Source organism: Rhinopithecus roxellana, chromosome 4 (genome assembly GCF_007565055.1).
Source record: "Rhinopithecus roxellana isolate Shanxi Qingling chromosome 4, ASM756505v1, whole genome shotgun sequence".
Classification (NCBI taxonomy): Eukaryota; Metazoa; Chordata; class Mammalia; order Primates; family Cercopithecidae; genus Rhinopithecus; species Rhinopithecus roxellana.
Genome location: NC_044552.1, coordinates 73221553 through 73244558, shown reverse-complemented (window position 1 = coordinate 73244558; position 23006 = coordinate 73221553). Strand labels below are relative to the sequence as shown.

At 38.5% G+C, this 23006-nt stretch overlaps 1 protein-coding gene across 1 annotated transcript in view; it reads left to right on the top strand.

Annotated features, from left to right (window-relative positions):
• FIG4 (FIG4 phosphoinositide 5-phosphatase) overlaps nt 1–23006 on the top strand; it is a 134522-nt gene that overhangs the window by 81911 nt on the left and 29605 nt on the right. Inside the window, exons 17-22 of the mRNA XM_010366034.2 lie at nt 6565–6623; nt 7888–8035; nt 11069–11152; nt 12842–13037; nt 14042–14124; nt 17296–17382. Coding sequence (XP_010364336.2) covers nt 6565–6623; nt 7888–8035; nt 11069–11152; nt 12842–13037; nt 14042–14124; nt 17296–17382 — 657 coding nt within the window. The remainder of the gene's footprint in view (nt 1–6564; nt 6624–7887; nt 8036–11068; nt 11153–12841; nt 13038–14041; nt 14125–17295; nt 17383–23006) is intronic.

The following is a 23006-nucleotide window of genomic DNA, read 5'->3' as shown; positions in this document are numbered from 1 at the left end:
AGTCCATTGCACTCAAAGGCCTCTAATGTCAAGTTCTCCCATCATGCTTTTCTCTTACAACATCAATTTGATAGAGCCCTAATTTTGTGCAAAGATACCTACCAGGCCAGGCGCGGTGGCTCACGCCTGTAATCCCAGCATTTTGGAAGACCAAGGCGGGAGGATTACCTGAGGTCAGGAGTTTGAGACCAGCCTGGTCAACATGGTGAAACTCCGTCTCTACTAAAAAAAAAAAAATACAAAAAATAGCTGGGCATGGTGGTACTTGCCTGTAATCCCAGCTACTCGGGAGGCTGAGGCAGGAGAATCACTTCAGCCAAGGAGGCAGAGGTTGTAGTGAGCCGAGATCATGCCACTGCACTCCGACCTGAGCAACAAGAGCAAAACTCTGTCTCCAAAAAAAAAAGATACCTTCCAAACACTATAGGAGTCATTGCCAGTCTGTGCTAATTGTGTGTATGGGACCGTGAACAACGGACAAAGTTGCAAGTACAGCTCTTGCAGTTGTTATTAAGTTCTGTGTTGCTTCAGGAATATTTAAAATATTAGGAAGGTCTCAGAGTTTATATGTTTCTCAAATTTATACTTATCAATGCATATTATTGGAATAACCAACTTAATACTTGAACTTACTCTCCCTATAAATGGAGCACTGCTAATTTTTACATTAAATTTATTATTAATAAAATATTATTTACATGAATTTTTGCTGACAAAAAATTTGGAACTGTTTATTTGTTGAGAGATGGGTATAAATGCCTATATTTGTATTTACTGATGACAGTTAACTATAGGTAAATATGGTTGATTTTCTGAATTGTTGTATTACCTGTAAGTATTGAAGATATTTAGATACAGCTTGGGAACAGCCATAACTCAGTTTTCCACTGCAGAAATTAGCTGTGTATTAAAAGCATAATTTAAACCCCTTGCTCACCTTGAGTTACATAACGAAGGCAGGTGGTTTTGGAGTTTATGTGTTGGAATAAAAGGAAGCTGGTGTTACATCCCCATTTTCTAAAAAAGGAAATTGAGGTGCAGAGATAATGTCTTGGCTAAGATTATTCAGTTAGATGATTCAGTGAGAATCAGCTCTAAGCCTACCACTGAAAATTAAATTGTTATCAAAGTAGATAATATGGCTTACTAAGTTGATTTAGATCTCCTTTTTCTGTTTGTTTGTTTGTTTGTTTTTTCCTCTAGAATGTCAAAATTCTGAAAACTGTTTTTTGGTGTCAGGGGAAGAGGATATTGGTACTGCGCATAAACAGTTTTTAAAAAAACTTTCTAGTGTCACCCACCTGTACAGGTTATTTTGCTGACAGTTAAAGCAGCATTACAATTCTCAAAAGGAATGAACAGTTTACCCAGAGGCAGTAACAGGACAAGAACATGGAGGTCAGGCTCAGGTAGAGCTGAGTTGGAATTTCTGCAAGTGTGTGGCCTGTGACCCATTAACCTCTCAACCTCATTTTCTCACCTGTAAAATGGAGATGACTATACATACCTCGCAGGGTCATTGAGGCTTAAATGGAAAAATATATGGAAAGTACTTAATACTACTAGGTCTGACACAGAATAAACCCAGTACTGAAGTAGCCAGACTCTGGAAAGCCTGCCTTCAGTTAATACCTGGGTGACCTTGGGCAAGTCACTTAACTGGTCTCATTCTGTTTCCACATCATTAAAATAGAGACAATAATAGTACCTAACTTACAGCTTTCTCAGAGAATCAGATGAGATCATATAAATGGTTAGCACCTAGCAAATACGATAGGTGTTAGTATTGTTACCGTCTTTTGTTTGTTTTTGAGTCAGAGTCTGGCTCTGTCACCCAGGCTGGAGTGCAGTGGCGGGATCTTGATCTCGGCTCGCTGCAGCCTCTGCCTCCCAGGGCTCACGCCATCTTCTCCCCTTAGCCTTCCAAGTAGCTAGGACCACAGGTGGACACCACCACACCCAACTGATTTTTGTATTTTTGGTAGAGACTGGGTTTTGCCATGTTGCCCAGGCTGGCCTCCAACTCCTGGGCTCAAGCAGTCTGCCCATTTTGGCTCCCAAATTGCTGGGATTACAGGTGGGAGCCACTGCACCTGACCTGTTACTATTCTTTAAGGAGATAACATTCCCTAGTTTTTAACATCTATTAAAGATCATACAGGATGCTCATAAAGTCTGGAAACTTAGATAATGTGACTTATTAATGTAATATTAATTAAGACTTTATTATTTATTCATGGGTGTTTTGAAATTTGTGGCATGTTGTATTTTATATCGTGTTTACCAATAATATGGGAATGGTATAGATAATGGCATGGCATATCTATGCCGTGAAATAATATTTTTCTTGCACAATAAGAGAAGAGGGAATAAACCTAACTCTACCTAGAGTTCATTGGAACACGGTCCTCTTGAGATAAGTACTTCAATGACACAAAATCTCACATTTATTGATCTGCCTAAAACCGCTAATTGAAGCTTTGTTCTGAATTTGATTAATATGGCATACAATCATCTAAGATTCCGTCTAATGACCTGGTGTTTAGAATGTCACCAAGATGCTTTTAGGTATTAAGCGTTAATTATTTCATTGACTCCTAGAGTTGGGAGATTTATTGGCTTGCCCCCTGTCTGATATGTGAGTTCCCTTTCTGTTTCCCTAGGGAGAAGTAATCTGGCCTGTGCTTGACAAGCTCTTGTTTGTCAATTGTTGAAGAGGCAGTTGTTTTGGAACAGTTCGCTTACACAATTCTTCCTCACGTCGTGCTGAGATCTGCTCCTCTGTAATCTTCCCTATTAATCCTAAAGACCTTAAAAACAAGATTTCCTCATCCACTTGATAATCTTTTAAATATTTGAAGATGAGTTCATATACTTTCAAAATCTCTTCTTCTACTGGTTAAATAGCTCTGGTTTCTTCAGCTGTTCCTTGTATGTTGTGGTTTCAAGTCCCTCCAGCATTCAGAACATCACTCTCCTCTGTGTATATTCCAGTTAAGGTCAATGTTCTTCTTAAACTGTGGCCCCCAGATCTGGGTCCAATAATGGTCAGCGTTTGGTCTGATTTATGCTAGCTGTTGTGAGACCTCTGGGACCATCACTCCCCTTGTCCTAGATGCTGTGTTTTCATTGATAAGCATAAGGTCACACCAGCCATCCTCAGCGTTGCCTTCACACTGTGCACTCTCTGAGCTTCCTGTCTGTTAGAACTCCTGAGTCTTTTTTAACATATGCTGTTGCTGCTCTGCCACATTGGTACCATTCTTGTCATGTTCATATATGCTTTGCCTCCTTCCAAAAAAAATTAAAATGTGTATCCTTTAATGAATACTTCTAGCTTTATAGTTTCTTCAGATTTAATCAGCTGATCATCTTGATCCTAATGCAAGTACTTGATGAAAAATGTCTATAGTAGGGTAAAGGGCAGAACCCATTGATTTCTACCCACAGACAACTCCTTCCACATAACATTGTTTAGTCCCTTTGGTTGTAATCATTTAAACAGCTGTAGGTTCGCTTAACTATACTCTTGCCCTGCCCATATTTCTCTGTCTTGTTCACAAATATTGATTGCTTTGCTGACATTCATGAATGTTTCAGAGGGCTCCCAAGTTAGCTAGGGAAATTAAAGACAGTCTTTAAAAATTTTCCCTAACCTTCCTATGGAACCGAGAACTCTTAATACTAGGAACTGGAAAAGGAAAGAGAATCTGACTTACTGGCTTTTTTGTATGCAAAGAAGGAAGCGACACTCACTTGGAATCTCCTGTTTTCTGATCCCTGGTCCCAAAGCAGGTTTCTGATCCAGTGCATTGTTCTTCCTCTGGATAAATGTACCTGGTAGTAGAGGTGGTAAAGATTCCCCTATCTTGGGCTTAGTCGTCTTAGATGCTCTGATCCTCCATCCATTTTAGCTTATCTTCCCCAAGGCAGATATTTCTTTGCTTCTGAGACTCACCCAAAAGACTTGGAATCTTTTAAAAGTGTTGTTAAATTGCTACGTATTGCTAAGGGAAATACAATTTAGTAATATTTTTTAAAAGTTTATGGCCTGGTCTTAAATCATGAATGCATGATTATCTTTTCATTCTTGCTCACCACAAGAATTCTGAGTTAGAACACATTTTTTGTAATGTCTACTTCTTCTTCCTAAGCAAGCTGATTGGAAGCAACATTCTTTAGGGAATTCCTCATGTACTGATAACTTCTCTACTTTCCTCCCCTGCCAGGGTTAGATCATCACAGAATTAGATTTACTCAGATGCATGCATACACACATGCATACACCCCTCTTAAACAATTAGTCTGTGTCTTTTTCATTCCCCTGATCTGACAGTCTGATTTTCCTATCAGGAAAGGAAATGATATTAGCTTGGTGTGGCTTGTTTTTGTGAATATATGTGAATTCAGAGAATGCATTGGCCATCTTTTTAGGTCACTAACAACACGTCTCTGTCTCATATTTGATTCTGTTACGTTGCTGAGATCAACATCACTTACATCACTTGTTGATGTCTGGTTTTTGGAATCTGTCACCCTCTCACTGATGAGCATCAAGACTCCTGTTATCCTCAGCAAACTAATGCAGGAACAGAAAACCAAACACTGCATGTTCTCACTTAGAAGTGGGAGCTGAATGATGAGAACACATGAGAACACATGGACACATGGTGGGAGAGAACAACACACACCCGAGCCTGTGGTGGTGAAGGTGGGAGGGAGAGCATCAGTATGAATAGCTAATGGATACTGGGCTTAATACCTAGGTGATGGGATGATCTGTGCAGCAAACCACCATGGCACACGTTTACCTATGTAACAAACCTGCACATTCTGCACATGTACCCCAGAACTTAAAGTTGAAAAAAATAAATAAATAAATTCTGGTAAATGTAAAAATTAAACACTGCATTTGCCCATTTCCAGTATCAGCTCCATGTTTCACTGTTCCTTAAAGATTATTGATCTCAGCTACACCAGGACACTGGCCTGCTTGTAGAGATGCTTCTGTTTTCTGGGTTGTACAGAGTTCCGTCTTATCTTGTGTTTTTTCTTTCAGGTGCGAAACTTGTTGTGGCTAGGGAGGATAGAAACAGTACTGGAATTAAGTAGCTCTGCTTTCTCTGTCATTATTTTCAGCTTGGCACTTTCAACACATAGAGCAGTGTCTGACACATAGCAGGTGCTTAATAAATGTGGAATGACTGAGTGAATTCTTCACAAGCAGCGGCCTTATCCTTGCTCTGTTCTTTTTATATTCAAAACCTTGTTATTGAAAAGGGGTTGGAGGGTCTGCCCCTTTGGTTTTGCTCAGGAGTTTGTCATAGATGTGGAATCTCAGGCCCCACCTACTGAATCATCTGCCTTTTAACAAGATCCCAAAATGATTGACATGCACATTGAATTTTGAGTAGCACTGCTGTAAAGCGTAACTTCAGTCTAAAACAAAACTTTAAGAACCTTTCCTGTCAGAACAGTGATTGGCCCCACACAATTCATTAGGCTTCATATTCCTTCTTTCATCATTACTGGTTGTGTATTCTGCTTGCCATCTCTAGGAGAGTTCCCTATGTTGCCAATTTCATTTGGATACTTTCCCATTGCTTCATAATCAGGATTATTCAAGATTGTAATTTCAGCTTTATATTTTTAGAAAGCCTTTCGTTTATATTAAATTCTCTTTTTAGCAATTTTTGGCTATAGTCTCTTTTTTTAATCTTTAGAAATCTGATTTTTAAAAATTCTTGATATACTGTTTTACATTCTTCTCCTTCCTAGCTCTCATGAGCTTTGACATAATATCACTTTTCCTCTAAATATTCATTTCATTAGAATTTGATTGAGAATTAAATTAGGTGTTCAGAGAGAAGGCCACTTAGGATTCTTTCAGATTCTTTGCTTATAGCAGACGAGCCTTCTAGCAGAAACCCAGACAGTTGACATTCTTTACTCTTACTCTGACTAGCTTCTGTAATCAAGTAGCACATATTTATAGTTAAAGAATAACAGGGTCTATACTGCTTTCTAAGGGAACTTGTTCGTTAGGACTGTCCAATTCATTCCTTAATGATTTTGCTAAACTGTTTTAACTATACACACAGATGTATACATATACAGCAGAGTAGATTCTATCAGATAACTGCACGCGAGGGAATCCTGGTTGTAGGACTTGGGTTAAGGTCCCACTTCTCACCTGTGGCAGAGTAAGTCACTGTAGGCACAGTCCCTGGGAGAAGTTAACAGCAGTTCATAGAGTCAGCTTATTACATTCTAATCCTTTTTAGCTAAAAGTAACATCAGAGCATCTTGACTATCAGGTGGATTCATGGCATTTTTGTAGATCTGCGACATAGTTGAAGGAAGAAAGCAATTGGGAAGGGAATTACCGTGTTGAAGACCTACTGTGTCAAAAGCTTTGCAAACAAGTTTTAAAAAGATAAAAATGAACTTTGAAGTAGGAAGAAACATGTTACTATAGACCATATAAATTCTTTTTTTCCAGTAAATTGTAGAAAACCAACATTTACATTTGGTTCATCTTTTTTTTTAATTTTTATTTTATAGTTATACTTACTGGTGGACACCAGAGGTGATAAAACATTTACCATTACCCTATGATGAAGGTAGGTAACTGTTTGTGTTTTAGTTTTTACAGTAACATATTTTGGAATTATACCTTAATGAACTTGAAGCACTAAATCCTTTGCACATAGTATTTTATTAGAAACAAGTGAATGGCTATTCAGTATTATGTTGCTGCTTTAATAGATAGGATATTATAACACCTCTTAGCTTCTTAAAGGGCAGGAATTATATTATACTTCTTTTTATCTATGTAGGCCAATACCTTGTATTGTGTCTTACTATTATGTATGTCTCTCATATTTAGTCAATAAAATATATCAGCTCATAACTTTAAACTAGTACAGCTTATATTTCTGCATATTTTGGGGGAATGCGGAGGAAGTGAGGACCCATTCGCAAAGAGAACTTAAAACTTTTTTCCTGTGCTAAGCAGTGAAAAAAGGTACAGATGCGTGTATAAAAGTACATTTTAGTCACATTTAAATTAAATTTCATTAATTTGTCAGAGGGGCAGGAAACTTTCTATATTAAAGGAATACCCTCAAGTGTATAATACATTAGAATGTTGTTGCCAAATTTAAATAATTGCCCAATTTTAAATAAAGCTTAATTCTGGCCCTGTTACTAACTCCCCTGACCTTGAGCAAGCTCATTTTCCATTTGGTAAAGGGTTCCTAGCAAGATCTCCTGCGAATCTGGAACGCTCCAGTTGAGAACTCCATCTAGTCATGGTTCAGCATCCCAACTTTGGGTGGGGAAGGCCATAAAGTAAGATTACAAAGTATTTTTGGTTTTTATTAAGTTATAAATTCATTTTGGAAGGTATTTGTAACTTGAAATTCTGGGCAAAATCATTACTCATATTGCTAAGAAGGTTTAGTTGTTCTGGGAGAATGGAAAGGGTTTTAACTATCTAACACTGGCTATTAACAGAATTTGAAATATAAAGGGAAACTTAGGGAAAAGCTGTACAATTTTTAGCTAAAATATAAAGGGCATTTATTTAAGAGCAAAAAGGAGTTTAAAGAGCCTCCTCTAAATAACTCCCTGCTCCAACTGGACTTCCTGAGGCCCTCCTGGCTCCTTAGAGCTTGTTGAACTCAGCTTTGCATTGTATTTTCTGTGTCTATCTCATCTTCTTTCTAACTGTGTAAGTGTTGGAGGCAGGAGCTTACCCTTGGTCAAGGCTGTGTCCCCCACAGAACTTAACCACAGTGCTGTCTGTGAACACAGTTGATATTATGGAAATGTTTACTTGATGTAATCTCAGACTTTTAGAGTAACATGCACTATCTCTCTTAGTTATCTGTGCTGTGAACCTAAAGAAGTTGATAGTGAAGAAATTCCACAAATATGAAGAAGAGATTGATATCCACAATGAGTTCTTTCGGCCATATGAGTTGAGCAGCTTTGATGATACCTTTTGCTTGGCTATGACAAGCTCAGCACGGTATGTTGTGCTCTGATACCATAAGTATTTGAGAACTGTAATTTTCCTAGTTTGTATATATATGTGTGTCTTTACCAGAAATCCATTCTGTAGGCCTTCTGTCAGGTGGGTAGTCAGCCTTTGTTTGAATACCTCCTGTGATGGGGAGCCCAGTACTTCAAGAGGCATCCCCTTCTATTTTTCTATGGACAGTTGGAGTTGATTTCTCCCCTTTGATAGGTTGAAATCTGCCTCCTATTGGTCCTAGTTTGCCATTTGGAATAAACTCAGTTTTTTCATTGAACACAGAAATTGAGAGTTGACGTAAATTAGTGGGAAAAGCATCATCTTTGGTACTAGAAAGGCTAGGATGTGAATCTTGGTGCAGCCACTTCCTGTGAGACCTTGGGAAAATTATCCAACTTACCTGAGCATTATTTTCTTAATCTGTCTTCCTCTGTCTCCCTTTGTCCTGCACACACATTCACCTTTGTAGTGCCTGGTACAGGCAGGTGATTAATAAATAGTAGCTATTGTTATTACTGTTTTTATTAGTCACAGGACAAATCTAGTTCCTCTTTTGCCTCAAGATATTTGAGGAAGCCATATTCATTTTTTTTTCAGGGTAAATATCCTTCATTTTTTCTTCCGTAACTTATATGGGATGGTTTCCATTCTCTCTCCATACTAGTCTCTCACCTTCAGACACATTTCATTTTCTGTATCTCTTTTAGAATTTGATGTAACCCTTTAGGAAAAATGCTGGGACCAGAATAAGAAAATTGAGCAAAGAAAATTACTTATTATATTTTATACTAAAATTTAATTTTTTATATTTTACGTTTTCTTCAGATGTGGTATTTATATGCTTATACTTTATGTGGTGCATGTGGAAACGTATTCTGTGGTTTTGTTTCCTAGAAATCACTCTACATTTTGCTTCAGTTTCAGGTAGTGAGGAACAGTTTGAAATTCTTACTTGCTTGATTTTTCGATTAAACGTGTTAGGGTTTAGCGGTTTTGACCATAAGACCTTTGTCATTTCTAGGAGTTTTCAACTCAGCAAAAGATAAGTGACATTATGTATATGTGTTTATATACATATAAACCCTCACTTCACATCTTTGATAACTTCTTGGAAACTGACTTTAAATGAAATGATGTTGAAAAAAAACGACATTATTTAAGGACCTGCTGTACATTGTTTCACTTGAAGTCACAGTTTCCATGAACCTATCAATGACATTAAGTGAGGACTTACTGTAGTTAATTGTGTTTGTGGTAGCTTCTTTCTATAAAGTCACTGCAAACACTGAATTAGTAAATACTGAACCATTGCTTCTAAGGGAAATACAGGATTAGGTTCCTAAGAGCCTCTGGTCACATCATATTTGTCAGCCAATCAATGCATAACCTAGTTTTGTGTGTGTTTTTGTTTAAAGATAGAAACGTAGTTAATATGCAATCAGTCCCTGCCTTACAATGATTCAACTTACAATTTTTCAGCTTTATGATGGTGCAAAAGTCACATGCATTAGGTAGAAACTGTACTTCAAATTTTGAATTTTGATTCAAAATTCTTTATAATAACTTTACTATAAAACAGGCTTTGTGTTAGATGACTTTGCACAACCATAAGCTAATGTAAATGTTCTGAGCACTTTTAAGGTAGGCTACACAAAGCTATTACATACAGTAGGTTAGGTGTACTAAATACATATTCAAGTTACTATGGGTTTGTCAGGATGTAACCCCCATTCAAAATTGGGGAGCATCTGTATATTGTTGATTATTAACATAGCACGGCCAACAGCACTATAGCTCATGCCTGAATGAAGCTTATTCAACAACACACATGTTTTCTCTGTCAGGTGCATCAAAGCTTTCTTGTGCTTAGAACCACTAAACAGCTTCAGCACTATATGTGGGGACCATCTTAAATAGCAAGATCACCAAAAAAGGCACCAAACATGTGAAAAACATGGTATTAAATAGACTGTGAAAAAGACATTTATTTATGATACGAGAGCAGAAATAAAGAAGCAGAGTACCCCTTGTTCAGCCTCAGCTGAGAACATAAGCATTGGGGGATTCAAAGTTTTCACCATTCTGTACATGCACATGTCTGCAGTGACTGTGAAAGTACCATGAGGACTGATTTGGGGGTTACAAATACATGTTAGTGAGTAAGCAATCTCACAAACATGGAATCTGCAAATGAAAAGGATCAATTGTGTATGTTCAAAAAGAAATTAAGCCAGTTACATCTTTGAAACGTGTTCAAAATGTTACAATAGCTATTTTAGGCCAGGTTCAAGATTGCTTTCTTTTCCTTCAAATAATGTGATATTCAGCCACACACTTGGAGCAGTGTCCTTGCCAGAAGCCAGGAGTCTCATCTAGCATAAATCCTGGAACTGTTGCCTTTTTGGCATCTACTGTGGAATCTGGTCTGGCTTCGGCAGTAATGGTGAGGTGGCCCTTGCATAATGTGGAAGCTTTAGCTTACCTCAGTAAGTGGTAAATTAAAAGAGTTTCTATTTAAAGTGTTCTGGCAGTGTTTTAATGAATTAACTTCAGCCTAATGAGGTAGATGTTGATATTTCAATTCATACCACTGTGTTTTTGATCATTATGTCTACCTCCTTAGGTGGTATAGCTTAAAAATGTTATCTGAACAGCTTAGTGTTTTGTCATTGGCCTTTAGGAATTTAAATTTTACCTGAGAACTAATCATGATACATAACCAGATTGACCAGATAGTATACATCTTAGCAGAAGTTCAGATGTCAACACTGTTATGGTAGATGATATTTAAATTCAAAACTACGGGGCCTTGTGATCATAGAGAATTCACAATTAAGACTGATAACATTGAAATTACCTAGTGCAGTTAGTTCATGGTTTTATGTCCCTGAGCGGTTGGCTCAGAATATATAATATGTAACTCCTAGAATTAAGAAGGCATATTATAAGAATGTGAACTGAGATGGAAGCCAATATCATCTGGATGGACAGTAATTCATATGTAATTGTGTTTTCACCTTTCTTTAGTGACTTTATGCCTAAGACTGTTGGAATTGATCCAAGTCCATTTACTGTGCGTAAACCAGATGAAACTGGAAAATCAGTATTGGGGTAAGATTTGTGTATAGAATGAAACTTTAAAGATTTGTGTAAAAGAAAAGTACTTGCAGTATGATTTCCACCAAAAACTAATAACTTCAGGTCATATATAGTTTATTAATAGCACTGGGATCGCTAAGGTGCTCAATACTGAAGGAATTTATGGGAGTTTCAGTGATCAGTGCATTTTATTGTTTAAATTGGGAATATAACAGATGGCATAAAGGCAGGTGACAGATAATATGTCTTATAAATAACTCAGCATTCTCTGTTTCCCAACATGAAATAGTTAAGTAAAACTTTATATTTATTGTATTTATTTTGTTGGCATCCACAGTAACATAAAAGCAAATATACCCTGATACAGAACTTAATAGATTTTTCTGTGTATTACTATAACATTATTTTGGGGGAGACGATTATTTTATTCAGTCCAGTAAAGAAGACATACTGTGCTTGCATCTTCATGCTTAAGAGACTGGAGTGAAATGTGTTGTTTCCTGGCATGAGAGCCTCTTTCCCCTTCACTGACCTGCCTAGTCTCAGTGACAGATTTCTTCTAGACACTGGCCACATACCCCATTCAGGCTGCAGATGCAGAATCCTAATTGTATGGGATCTTAATTGTATTCTAGCTATGTGTGATTTATCCATTGGGACATATATTGATATTTTCCAGAGACACTATTTCTGTGACTTTTATATGTAGCCTTTAAATAGCTCATGTTAAGTCCTGATCAGATACTATGAGGAATTTGAAAGAAGGAAGGTCTTCAGGAGTTTGGAATTCAGGGAATTCCCGGGACAAATGAGTAAACGACCAGCTGTGTTAGTGTGTAGCACAGAAACGTTACCAACTTGAATTTTTACTTGCAAAAGGTCAGAGTCTGCTTGTTTTCTGCAGTATCTAACCCATGGTCACATAAAACTGCATTTTCCTTTCCTAGAACATTTCAAAATATTATGGCATTTTTAGCTCCTTATAGAGAATTTTTTAAAGAGTGAAATATTAAACATTTTTCATAAAGCAAAAAGTATTACTATAAATTGTCTTCTGAATTTAAAAAACAGAATTCTTACTACTCTTCAAATTTGGCACTAAAATGAAAGCAAATACTTTTATAAGTGTAGGGTTTTCCCCCTTCTATTCCCTACTATTAAAGGGAATGTTCAGCAAATACACTTGTTTACTAATAACACAATAAAATTTAAAATGTTATTTATGTCCATCAGTTGTTCATTATTTGGATACACTATGATTGATAAAAAATTATAGGAGGGAGGGAAATATACATGGATTTGGCTACCCACTTTTTCTTGGAGCTTTTATGAGTTATAGCTAATTTTAATAATATCCCAAACACACAGTCTTCTATAATTGTACCATAAGTTTTGAGAATAATGATATCAGTTACCAAAGGAAGGCAAGGTAACCAAGTGGTGAGAAGATTTTTTTCACACTCTACAAGTAATTTTCATTTATCTTTTGATTTTATAACAGGGCTTATATTCATATAAGGTCAGTACATGGACATGGAGAAATATGAACCTTTTCCCTGTTGCACAACCTGAATCCAGAAACTAGTGTCGCAGTCATTTTCTTATGCTTCACTAGGCCTAAGTCTTTGGGACAGAGTGATAGACAGTAGGTGTTGAGGGTTAGTTTAAAGATGCTTCACATCCATATTATTCTTTCAAAAGAAACAAAAGCAATAGAGAAGAAGCTGTATTACAGCGGAAAACGGCAGCCAGCGCCCCGCCACCCCCCAGCGAGGAGGCTGTGTCCAGCAGCTCTGAGGATGACTCTGGGACTGATCGGGAAGAGGAGGGCTCTGTGTCTCAGCGCTCCACTCCCGTGAAGATGACCGACGCAGGAGACAGTGCCAAAGTGACCGAGGTGCGGGGGAGGGAAGCTTGTGGGATCCAGCCTGAGGCCCTGGAAAATGATCTTTACAACTCCGCTTTCAGTTAAACGGCTGAGAGCAAGAAAATGTCACATTATCTCACTGTTGTGTTTGAGGCACTGCATAAGATGAATACATTTAGCATAGGCATGATTTTATTTCATTTCAAAATAAAATTGGTATTTTTGCTTGCATGTGTAATGGTGAATTTCTTATCCTTTCAGAATTTTCAAGTGAATACTGGCCCTCTTTGATCAGCCCATACACTTGAGGTCCATTTATTCTCTTACTGGGCACATTGCTGGATCACAGGATTTAGACATACCTTCACAATCTTTGAATGGCCCCAATGGGAAATTCATCCTGTTCAATTCAATATTACTGATAGATTGGGGGAAACAAATAGAAATAAGCAACAAAGGACCAACTCTAGCTTTGGAGAAATTTGATTTCTAGAAATATCCAAAACTAATTTAGAAATAGATAAGGCAGATAAAAACGTGTTAATACAAGAGCTGAATCCATATTCCAGGAGTTGGCAAACTATAATGTATTGGCCAAATCCAGCCTGATGCCTTTTTTGGTAAATAAAATTACACTGGAATCCAGCCATGCCTGTTTGTTTACTTATTGTATGTGACTACTTTTGCACTATAACAGCAGAACTGAGTATTTGCAACAGAGACAGCATAACGCAAAAAAGTTTAAAATATTTGCTATCTGGCCTTTTACAGGATTAGGTTGCCAACTCCTGCATTATACAAAAACAGCTAGTAATTATTTAACAGCTTTTTTAAATCCTAGAACTATTTTTAGCAGAAATGGAAATCAAATTTTTTAAAAACCATTAACTAAGAAGTTTAATGAACAGGTTAAAGAAACATTGTGATTGCTTTTGTGGAAAAATTCACAGTTTCATTTTCTTTTGGAAATTGTTGATATGCTAGATGTCTAAAAATTCTTCCTGGTTCTTCTTTTTTTTTTTTTTAAACCCCAGAATGTGGTCCAACCCATGAAGGAGCTATATGGAATTAACCTCTCGGACGGCCTCTCAGAAGAAGATTTCTTCATTTATTCAAGGTGAGACATTTTCATGTAGAGATTAAAGAAAAATGCATATTTATAATTACAGTAATTTCTAACTACTATAACTTTTTTTTTAATTAGGAGACAGAGTCTCGCTCTGTCACCCGGGCTGGAGTGCAGTGGTATGATCTCTGCTCCCGAGTAGCTGGGATTACAGATGCATGCCGCTATGCCCAGCTAATGTTTTGTATTTTAGTAGAGACAGGGTTTCACTGTATTGCACAAGCTAGCCTCAAACTCCTGAGCTCAGGCAGTCCGCCCGCCTCAGCCTCCCAAAGTGCTGAGATTACAGGCATGAGCCATTGCGCCCAGCCTAGTATAACTTCTAAGAAATGAAAATAGTCAACAATACAGAAGAAAATGAATTCCACTTAAAATGCAGTTTCAGCATTGAGGCGGTCAAATTGTGAAACTTTGATTTATATATGGGGTTAAAGTGCTAAATGCCTGAGACTGTGCCCCTCAATGATAAAAATTTATGATGCATGCAGGTATCTGCACTGCTTATATGTAAACTACAAACCAAAGTACCAGTACATTCCTGCATTTCTAAATCCTCAAGATCAAAGTCCCTTCTCGCAAAATAAATCGGAGCTGTTAACAAATGAGGAACTTGCATCACTTTAGGTCCTCGATGCTGGTGGGAGTGGTGACTGAGGAGGAAAAAGAAAACAGTAATAATAAGGTGCTAATTCACAATGTTATAGGCCTTTATTAGGAAAATCTAGTTGAAAGGAGGGGATACCCATAAGGCATTCTCTGAAATCGTGTGCATATTTTCGTGTGTATGTGTGTCCTTTTGAGAGGATAGCAGATTCTCAAAAGAATCCTTCACTCAGAAATCCCCATGAGCCTGATGAGAACATTGCAAACACCTCCTCAGCTTAATACATGGATTTAGAAGACTTGGTTATTGCATATGAATACAGTTCCACTTATACAAATTTGTAAATGTGTGTTTAAAATGTAAATTGTATAATATAAAATGAGCACTGACCTTCAGTTATTTTTAAATGAGGGCATTTCATTTACAGAATCCATTGAATTAGATATTGTCAGCTTTTCGTTTCAATTAATAAAAACTACTCTATAATATATAAAATATAAAATGCACAGCATTTTCTGACTGCCAAAGCAGCTCCTGTAACTTGCACTCTTTTGAATATGCGTCATTGACTAGAAGCCAATTTAGTCATCAGAGCACAGCCACTCCCTCCTCACTCTGACACACAAACACACAGTACTTATTCATCATGGCTGTCAGAACTCTGTAGCCAGACTCTGCGGTCGTTGAAGTGGGCCTTTACAAACGTTGTCTGAAGAATGAATTATCTATCTGAAGTTAGTGACTGAGTAATATGACTTTGTTTATTGCAGAGGGCATGAGTGTATATGCCAAGGATTGAAGGGGTTACTTCAGGGGAGGGAGAAACCCATGTCCTAGAATAAAATTCTGTGTTTGATATTCTGAAGATAATACCTCCTTTCATTATATAACAGTTTACACTCTTTTGTTTGTTCTTCAGACAATTCTGTAGTAGATTAAAAAGATATTATCCCCTTTTATAGGCTAACAGCGCAGCAAGCAGAGCCATTTAGTGCCTTATCCGGGAGTCATAGCCTGTGTTTCTGGGTACCATGGGATTTTAGGCTGTTCCCTCCTTTTTGTTCTCTTGATCATAATCAGCTGCCTCTGCTTATGATGCAGACCTTGGGGAAAGGGGAGAAACAGGGGACTGACCAATTCTTTCCCTGTGAGTACCCCTTCCTGTGGGCACACTCCCCTTACTGGGCTTCTCCCTCCCTGCCTTGCCTGCCCTGGAACATCTCCCCTCTCCATCTGCCATGGGCATTGCAGTAGGCAGAGGAATCCTCCCTCCATCAGTATCTGTGGGGTAACTGTGCCAGAGGGTGACCAAGGGATTTTCAGGGACTGATTGGCACCCACTTTTGACTCAGCTAGGCTCTGGAGCTTTCTTAGTGCCTCCTCTGATTCCAAGGGGAGAGTTTCAGGGCAGGGCTAGAGTCCAGGTAGTTCTGCACTGAATTGGCAGGTGCCCCTGCCACCCCATTTCTGCAGTTAGTTGGCTGGCTATGTTTGTGCACGTAGTAGACAGCGACCTAGCCTGGCTTGCATGTAACAGCTCCCACCTGGCCTACCACAGAACACTGTGGAGAAGGGAAACCACACAGCTAGAAGTGGTTTCTGCAGCCTGTCTTCCAGCTTCCCATTCTTCTGCCTGTTTTTCCTACATTAGGCCTTGCCCACCTTTGGACTCCTAAGGATTTCTCGGTTTTGTAGTTTTATTGTAATTGCTGAGCCCCGCTGTCTATGTCTTCCTTTTCCCTCACCTTTTCTGGTGTCTTTGGTTTGCTATTTGACCAGACCTGAAAGCTCTCTACTTACTTCCTCAAAGCTTCATACACTTACCAGTTTTTAGAAAACTCTGGCAGTGATTGTACACCTGATTTGGGAAGTTTGAAGTTCTGTGCAAGTAATCAGTACTATGTGGCATTCTTCCCAAAAAATGGATCAACGTTTTTTTACTTGCTGAAGATAAAAGTCGGATAAAAGTAAGCTGTTTGAAAGTTTTTCAGTAGCACTGTAATGATACAATAATTGGTAGTTTCTGTAACACTTTCTTGACCTTTTAAAAAGCTAATGAGAAACAAATGGTAAACTTTTTCGTAGTCTTCAAAGAAAATATTTTTAAATAGTTAAAAAAATGGAAAGGAATTCCATGTCACTTGTCTCACTGCCAGCACCATCCTGTGTGCTTCCCCATGCTTCCTGCATGTCACGCATTAGATACGTGTCACCCTTAGATGTGTGAGGCTCTGCGAGATCATCTTCCTGGCTTCAGGAACATTTCTGTTCAAGTTCTGCACCATGTTTAAATTAATAGAAGTTCAATGGCATCCACATTTGATTTCATTATTTTATCCATGGTTATGACTTACATTTTAAGTAGAATCCCTCTTCCTACTTTTAACAAGCCCACTTTAAAGTAGGGCAAAGTCTTATGTTACATAGAGTACTCTTAGGTGCTTTTCTGAAATAAGCATACTACTGTCATTTGAAAGCTGACACCATTTTGTGTGATCTACTGAATTAATTGCAAGTACTCCCTTCTTTAGCTTACTCTTATCCATTGTAATTTGTAGATTTGTTCAGCTGGGGCAGAGTCAACATAAACAAGACAAGAATAGCCAGCAGCCCTGTTCCAGGTGCTCAGATGGAGTTATAAAACTGTAAGTACTAGATTAGATCTTTAAAGAAATCTTTGTATTCACACCACTCATAGGGCTTTCTTTAAAGACTTTTTAAGAAAAAGATTCACTCTTGTCACCAAATTAGCATAAGCACCAAAGTATCTCCTTGTGGTACCTTACTCGAGGAAAACTGGGTCTCTGAGGGATAGGGAAGAGGTTGGCAGCCCTAATGGTCCTGAAATGCATCTTTGGAGGTGGGTTTGGCATTGGTGGAGGTTTCCCACCATGAACTCTGCCCTCCACTGGGTAGAAGTGGGATGGTGAAACAGGTCTGATCCTGGAGACATGCTCAAGTTTAATACAAGACCTTTGATGATATGGATGGATTTGTCTCTTCTAGCTATATATCCCCATCAGTTCTAATAACTTGCTGTAAGTTAAACAGTTGTTTTGTTAAATAAACAAAACAGTTTTATCTTAAAGAAACAGAACTGTGTTCAAATCATACTACTTCCCAGTTTTTTACCTTGAGCAAATAACTGCTATGTGGTTCAGTTTCCTCATCTGCAAAAGGGAATAATAGCACCTACTTTGTAAGACGGTGATGAGACTCAAATGAAATAATGCACACAAAGTGCTTAGAGTAGTGTCTAGAATATGTTCTCAAATAGTTGTGATCACTGTCATCATCCTCTTCAAAGTCATCGTTACTGACTGCTTGTTGGGACCTAACAAAGGAAAGCGTTGTGACCAGGAGAGGCCCCTCTGATGCCATATGCTCAGTTGAGTTGCTTCCATAAAATGGGTCATGGTGGGCGGGGCATGGTAGCTCACGCCTGTAATCCCAGCAATTTGGGAAGTTGAGGCGGGTGGATCACCTTAGGTCAGGTGTTCGAGACCAGCCTGGCCAACATCATGAAACCCTGTCGCCACTTAAAATACAAAAATTATCCAGGCATGGTGGTGCGTGCCTGTAATTCCAGCTACTTGGGAGGCAGAGACAGGAGAATTGCTTGAACTCGGGAGGCAGAGAGGTTGCAGTGAGCCGAGATTACGCCACTGCACTCCAGCTTGGGTGACAGAGCAAGACTCCATCTCCAAAAAAAAATTCACTGTGGAAATTCAGTGAGGTAGTATATGTGAGGCATCTAGAGCAGTGTCTGGCATACGCTTGACATTTAATAAATGTTCTCTTCCTTTTTCTTAAATCAGTTTGATCAGTTTGATCAATTAATTGTTTACTTGAATAGGTGTTGATTGCCTAACTTCTCTGTATCTCGCATCTGCGGGTTCTTAATTGATGGCTCACAGTAATTACTATTAGTAATGGCTCATAGTAATTACTGTTACAGTAATCCAGTAAAAGACTTTTAGAGAGTAGTGGCTGTGGGGATTTTGAGAATGGGATGGATCTGGAAAATAATCTAAGTGGTGAAATGGACAGAACTTAGAATCCTGACTCAGAGAATGGGGAGCAAGAGGGTGTTATTAAGGATGACCCTTAGATTTTTTCGTTTGTGTAACAGTTTTGATTGATTTATTCATTCATTCACCTACTCATTCAACACATAGGTATTGAGTATGTCTGTGTTAGGACCATTCAAAGCTGCCATTCACTGAGGTCAGGAGCACTGCAAGAGGACTGGTTTGCCTTTAATGTAGCATCAAAGTGGAGACGTTTAGGAGGTAATTGGATCAACCAATCTGGAACTCAGAAGAGAACCTGGGCTGGGGATGTAAATGCTCATGAGTAATAAGGAAAGTCACCAGTTAAGGATGAGACTGCCTAGGAAGCAAGACTACAGTGGGAACATTCTACGGCTGATCTTGGTAGGGATCCGGGTCTAATGTCTGAGACAGAGACATAGAAAAACCTACAAGGGAAACAGAGATGGCTAATCAGAGAAGTGGAAAGAACTCCAGACTGTGTTTTATCACAGCCTTCAAAAACACTGTTTATCCTTCTTTCTCTCCCCAACACTATTTTTTCTTTTTTTCCTCTTTTTTTTTTTTGTTTGGTATATAAGCCCCTATTAATTTAGAGACCACTTTGTTTTGTTATTAACTATTTAGCATATGGAACTGTGGGCTCTCAAATGAATTGACATAGATATGGCCAAGGAAGGAAACTTTTTAAATGTGCTAGTAAGAGATTCTATTAACCAAATTGTATTATACAAAGTGATTATTTCATTAAAATAATATGATACAACTTATGAGGAGACGATGAAATGAACATAGCATACAAAATAAAAGCAAAACATTCCCCACTGTTTTCTTCAACATTATTTCTGATTTGATCTGTAATTCATCTTACGGTTACTACTTTCACATTCTTTTTCTTAAAATATTTAGTATTTGCCTTTGAGTCCTAGTATAGATGAAAACCACATGAATCTAGAATTCTTTAACCTTTTCCACTTAATTAGTAAAGAATCTGTCATAAGGGTGTTTTTATACAGCATTTTCAGCAAGATAACAAAGAGCTTGGTAGCTCAGCATTATGTTGTCATGGCAACTGCCCAAGAATGTTTTTGGTGTTTTGCGGGATGTGTGTGTGTGTGTGTGTGCACGCACATGTGCACAGGGATGAGCTTTCTAGCCAGGTTCTTAAAATGTTGACTATTCATTTTTAGATTTCTAAAGCTATGCCACAACCAAGAGAAATTACATTTATATGGGATTCTTGAAATTCTCCTCTTGCTATGTTTTGTTTTCTAGTATATTTAAGAGTCGTAATAAGTTTAAGTTCATGCACATACGCATCTACCCATCTCTGGATAGTTCATCTTACCAGTTTTTCTTGAAATTGTGAAGAAACCGTTTTTTTCTTTTCTAAATATGAAGTATTTATAACACCAAATGTAAAAAATATTGACAGTAAATAATTGGCAAGAAGCCGGTGGAACAGGGGCTCTTGAAATGAGCATGCAGAAACACAGATGGACAGCTGGACGCTTTCAACCACGGTCTTGCAGGACATTGCTTAGAAGTGGATGTTAAACCCCAAACTGGTCAATGTCTGTACTGTCAGCCCAAACACCCTAAGCTGTAGTTTGTGTGAGTGTGACCCCTCCCTGTGAGTCATAACCCCTCCCTGAGTATAGGGGTGGTGATCAGGGAGAAATGGCATCAGCCAACATTGACTGAACACACTGTGTGATGGGCACTGTTCTGTGTACCATAGCCTGTTCTAAGTTCTCACAATAACCCTATAAAGTAGATCTTATTATCATCTCCATTTTACAAATGGGGAAACTGAGGCACAGAGAAGTTATGTAACTTGCCCAAGATCATACAGCTAGCAAGTAGAGGAACCAGGATTTAAACCTGCACAGGACGGCTCCAGAGCCCATGATCTCCATCACTAAGCTATCAGTGCCTGATAGCTGCTTTCCAATCACTGGGTAGCAATGCTGGATTATTAGCATTAACAGACCTCATTTTGGGCATCTGACATGACCTGGATTTGTAGACACCTCTATATTCAGAAATATTCAGAAATTCTAATATTTCTGCTCTGTTGATCTTGAGTTTTAAAAGATACTTAAGGAGAACATACCTTTATTCTTTCCGCAGTACCTAACATGCTGTCCCTAATGTAGACACACTTAAATTTCCTGGGCAAGCATACTTTGCTTGACTCATTTGGTAACATCACATGGAGGTTGTTTAGCCATCACTGGAACAGTGTTGCTGATATTTAGGGTTGTTATAATCCTACAAGGTTGTATATTTTTAGAGGGCAACTCATCTTTGTGTCTCTAGAACAGTAACTTAAATTGAGTGCTCAGTAAATATTTACTGAAATGCACTGACTCTCACCCCCACTCACACCCATGACCATCAGGGCCTGGCTGAGGCCCCATGAGCATCCCTAGAATGCCCCCTCCATGTCCCACTGGTTTTCAAGGGGGCATCCTTGAACACTTTTTAGTTCTTTCTCTATTGTGTTTCTTCCTTGTAAACCCTTTGCCCCTCCTGTTTCTTTGTTCCCCTGCTGCCTTCTGAGAGAGAAAAAAAAAAAACAAACACACCAAGTTATTAACATTTTTTCCCCTTTAGTCTGCCTCTACTGCACCTGTGACCATGCCAGGTGAGAAGAACTGGAGTGGCAGGACTTGCTGTGCCTGGCGGACAGGTGCTGTGGGGCCAGGCGGTGATTCACTATATTCATGGAAGACCAACATGTTCTCATTTTACACTCCTACCAGTTCTTGAGAGATTTTAACTAAGCAACAAATGCCAATCAGTGGTAGGTTAAAAAGGCATGAACACATATCATTAGTGCTTGCTTTTCTATGGTTCACCTATTCCAGGAATATGTCTCATTTAAAAATCACCTCTAAGAAATAGTTCAAAATATAACACAGAGTTTGTATAAATACTGTGTATTTTAGGATTCTTCCAGCTCAGGATAAACTGACATGTAATGCAGGGTAAACAAGTGTGCTTGACCAGGCATGGTGGTTCATACCTGTAATCCCAGCAGTTTGGGAGGCTGAGGCGGGTAGATCATCTGAGGTTAGAAGTTCGAGACCAGCCTGACCAGTATGGTGAAACCCCATCTCTACTAAAAATACAAAAATTAGCCAGGCATGGTGGCAGGCGCCTATAATCCCAGCTACTCGGGAAGCTGAGGCTGGAGAATTGCTTGAACCCAGGAGGTGGAGGTTCCAGTGAGCCGAGATCATGCCACTGCACTCCAGCCTGGGCTGCAGAGTGAGACTCCATCTCAAATAATAATAATAATAATAACAAGTACGCTTACAGTTTTAGGACCATATGGTTGCATTTATCCCCTAAGAATCTCTCATAAAAAGTGGTACTTATTCAAGACTGGGTTTATGTCCCTTGGTGTAGGCTTCTACCAGGGCAAGTGTTTTATAAATCAGAGCATGCTGTTACACAGAATTAGAACCCTTCTTCACACTGATGAGATGAGCATGACACAACGGCCATGATTAACTCAACTTCATTTATTTTTCATGATGTTAATTTTCAATAACACGTTCTTCACATACAAGTCACACCCCGGACCTCCAACCTCCATTGATTTCATCTGGAACTTTGTAGATACTGCTGTGGTCTCTGTGCAGCAAGCCGAATAAGTATTTCCCCCTTAATGGATAATTCTTGTTATCTTTTCCAAACACCTGGAATACAGTCTTTAAACGTTTAAGGATTAGAGCAGCTCAGAGGCAGTGATCAATGATTAATCAGCTAATTCCCTCCACCGGTGGAGATAATAAGTGATAAGAGCTCCTCAGCCCAAGGAAACTGGAATATGACCTCTCCTCTCACTCCAGAAATTACCAAGATAGGCTTTCTTCCTCTTTCATCCTGACACTTGCTTTCTTTACTCTTTTCCCTTGTGCATCTTTGACTTTTTCCAGATATCTTTTCTATTTCTAATTACCTTTCTCCACTCCCCGTGTATTTTTGCCTTCCTTTTGCTTTTCTTCTTTCTCCCTCACTATCCTTTCTGTATCCCCTCCAGGGTATTTATAGCTCTAAAAAACATACAGCAATTACTCCCAAACACAAGTTCCTGTCATACATATTCTAGGTCAGTGTTTTTCGGACAATTCTGAAAATTAGTCATGAAATTAATTTAGTAGGCCTGTGCAGTGAAATGAAATAGCACTGAACTGAATACAGTA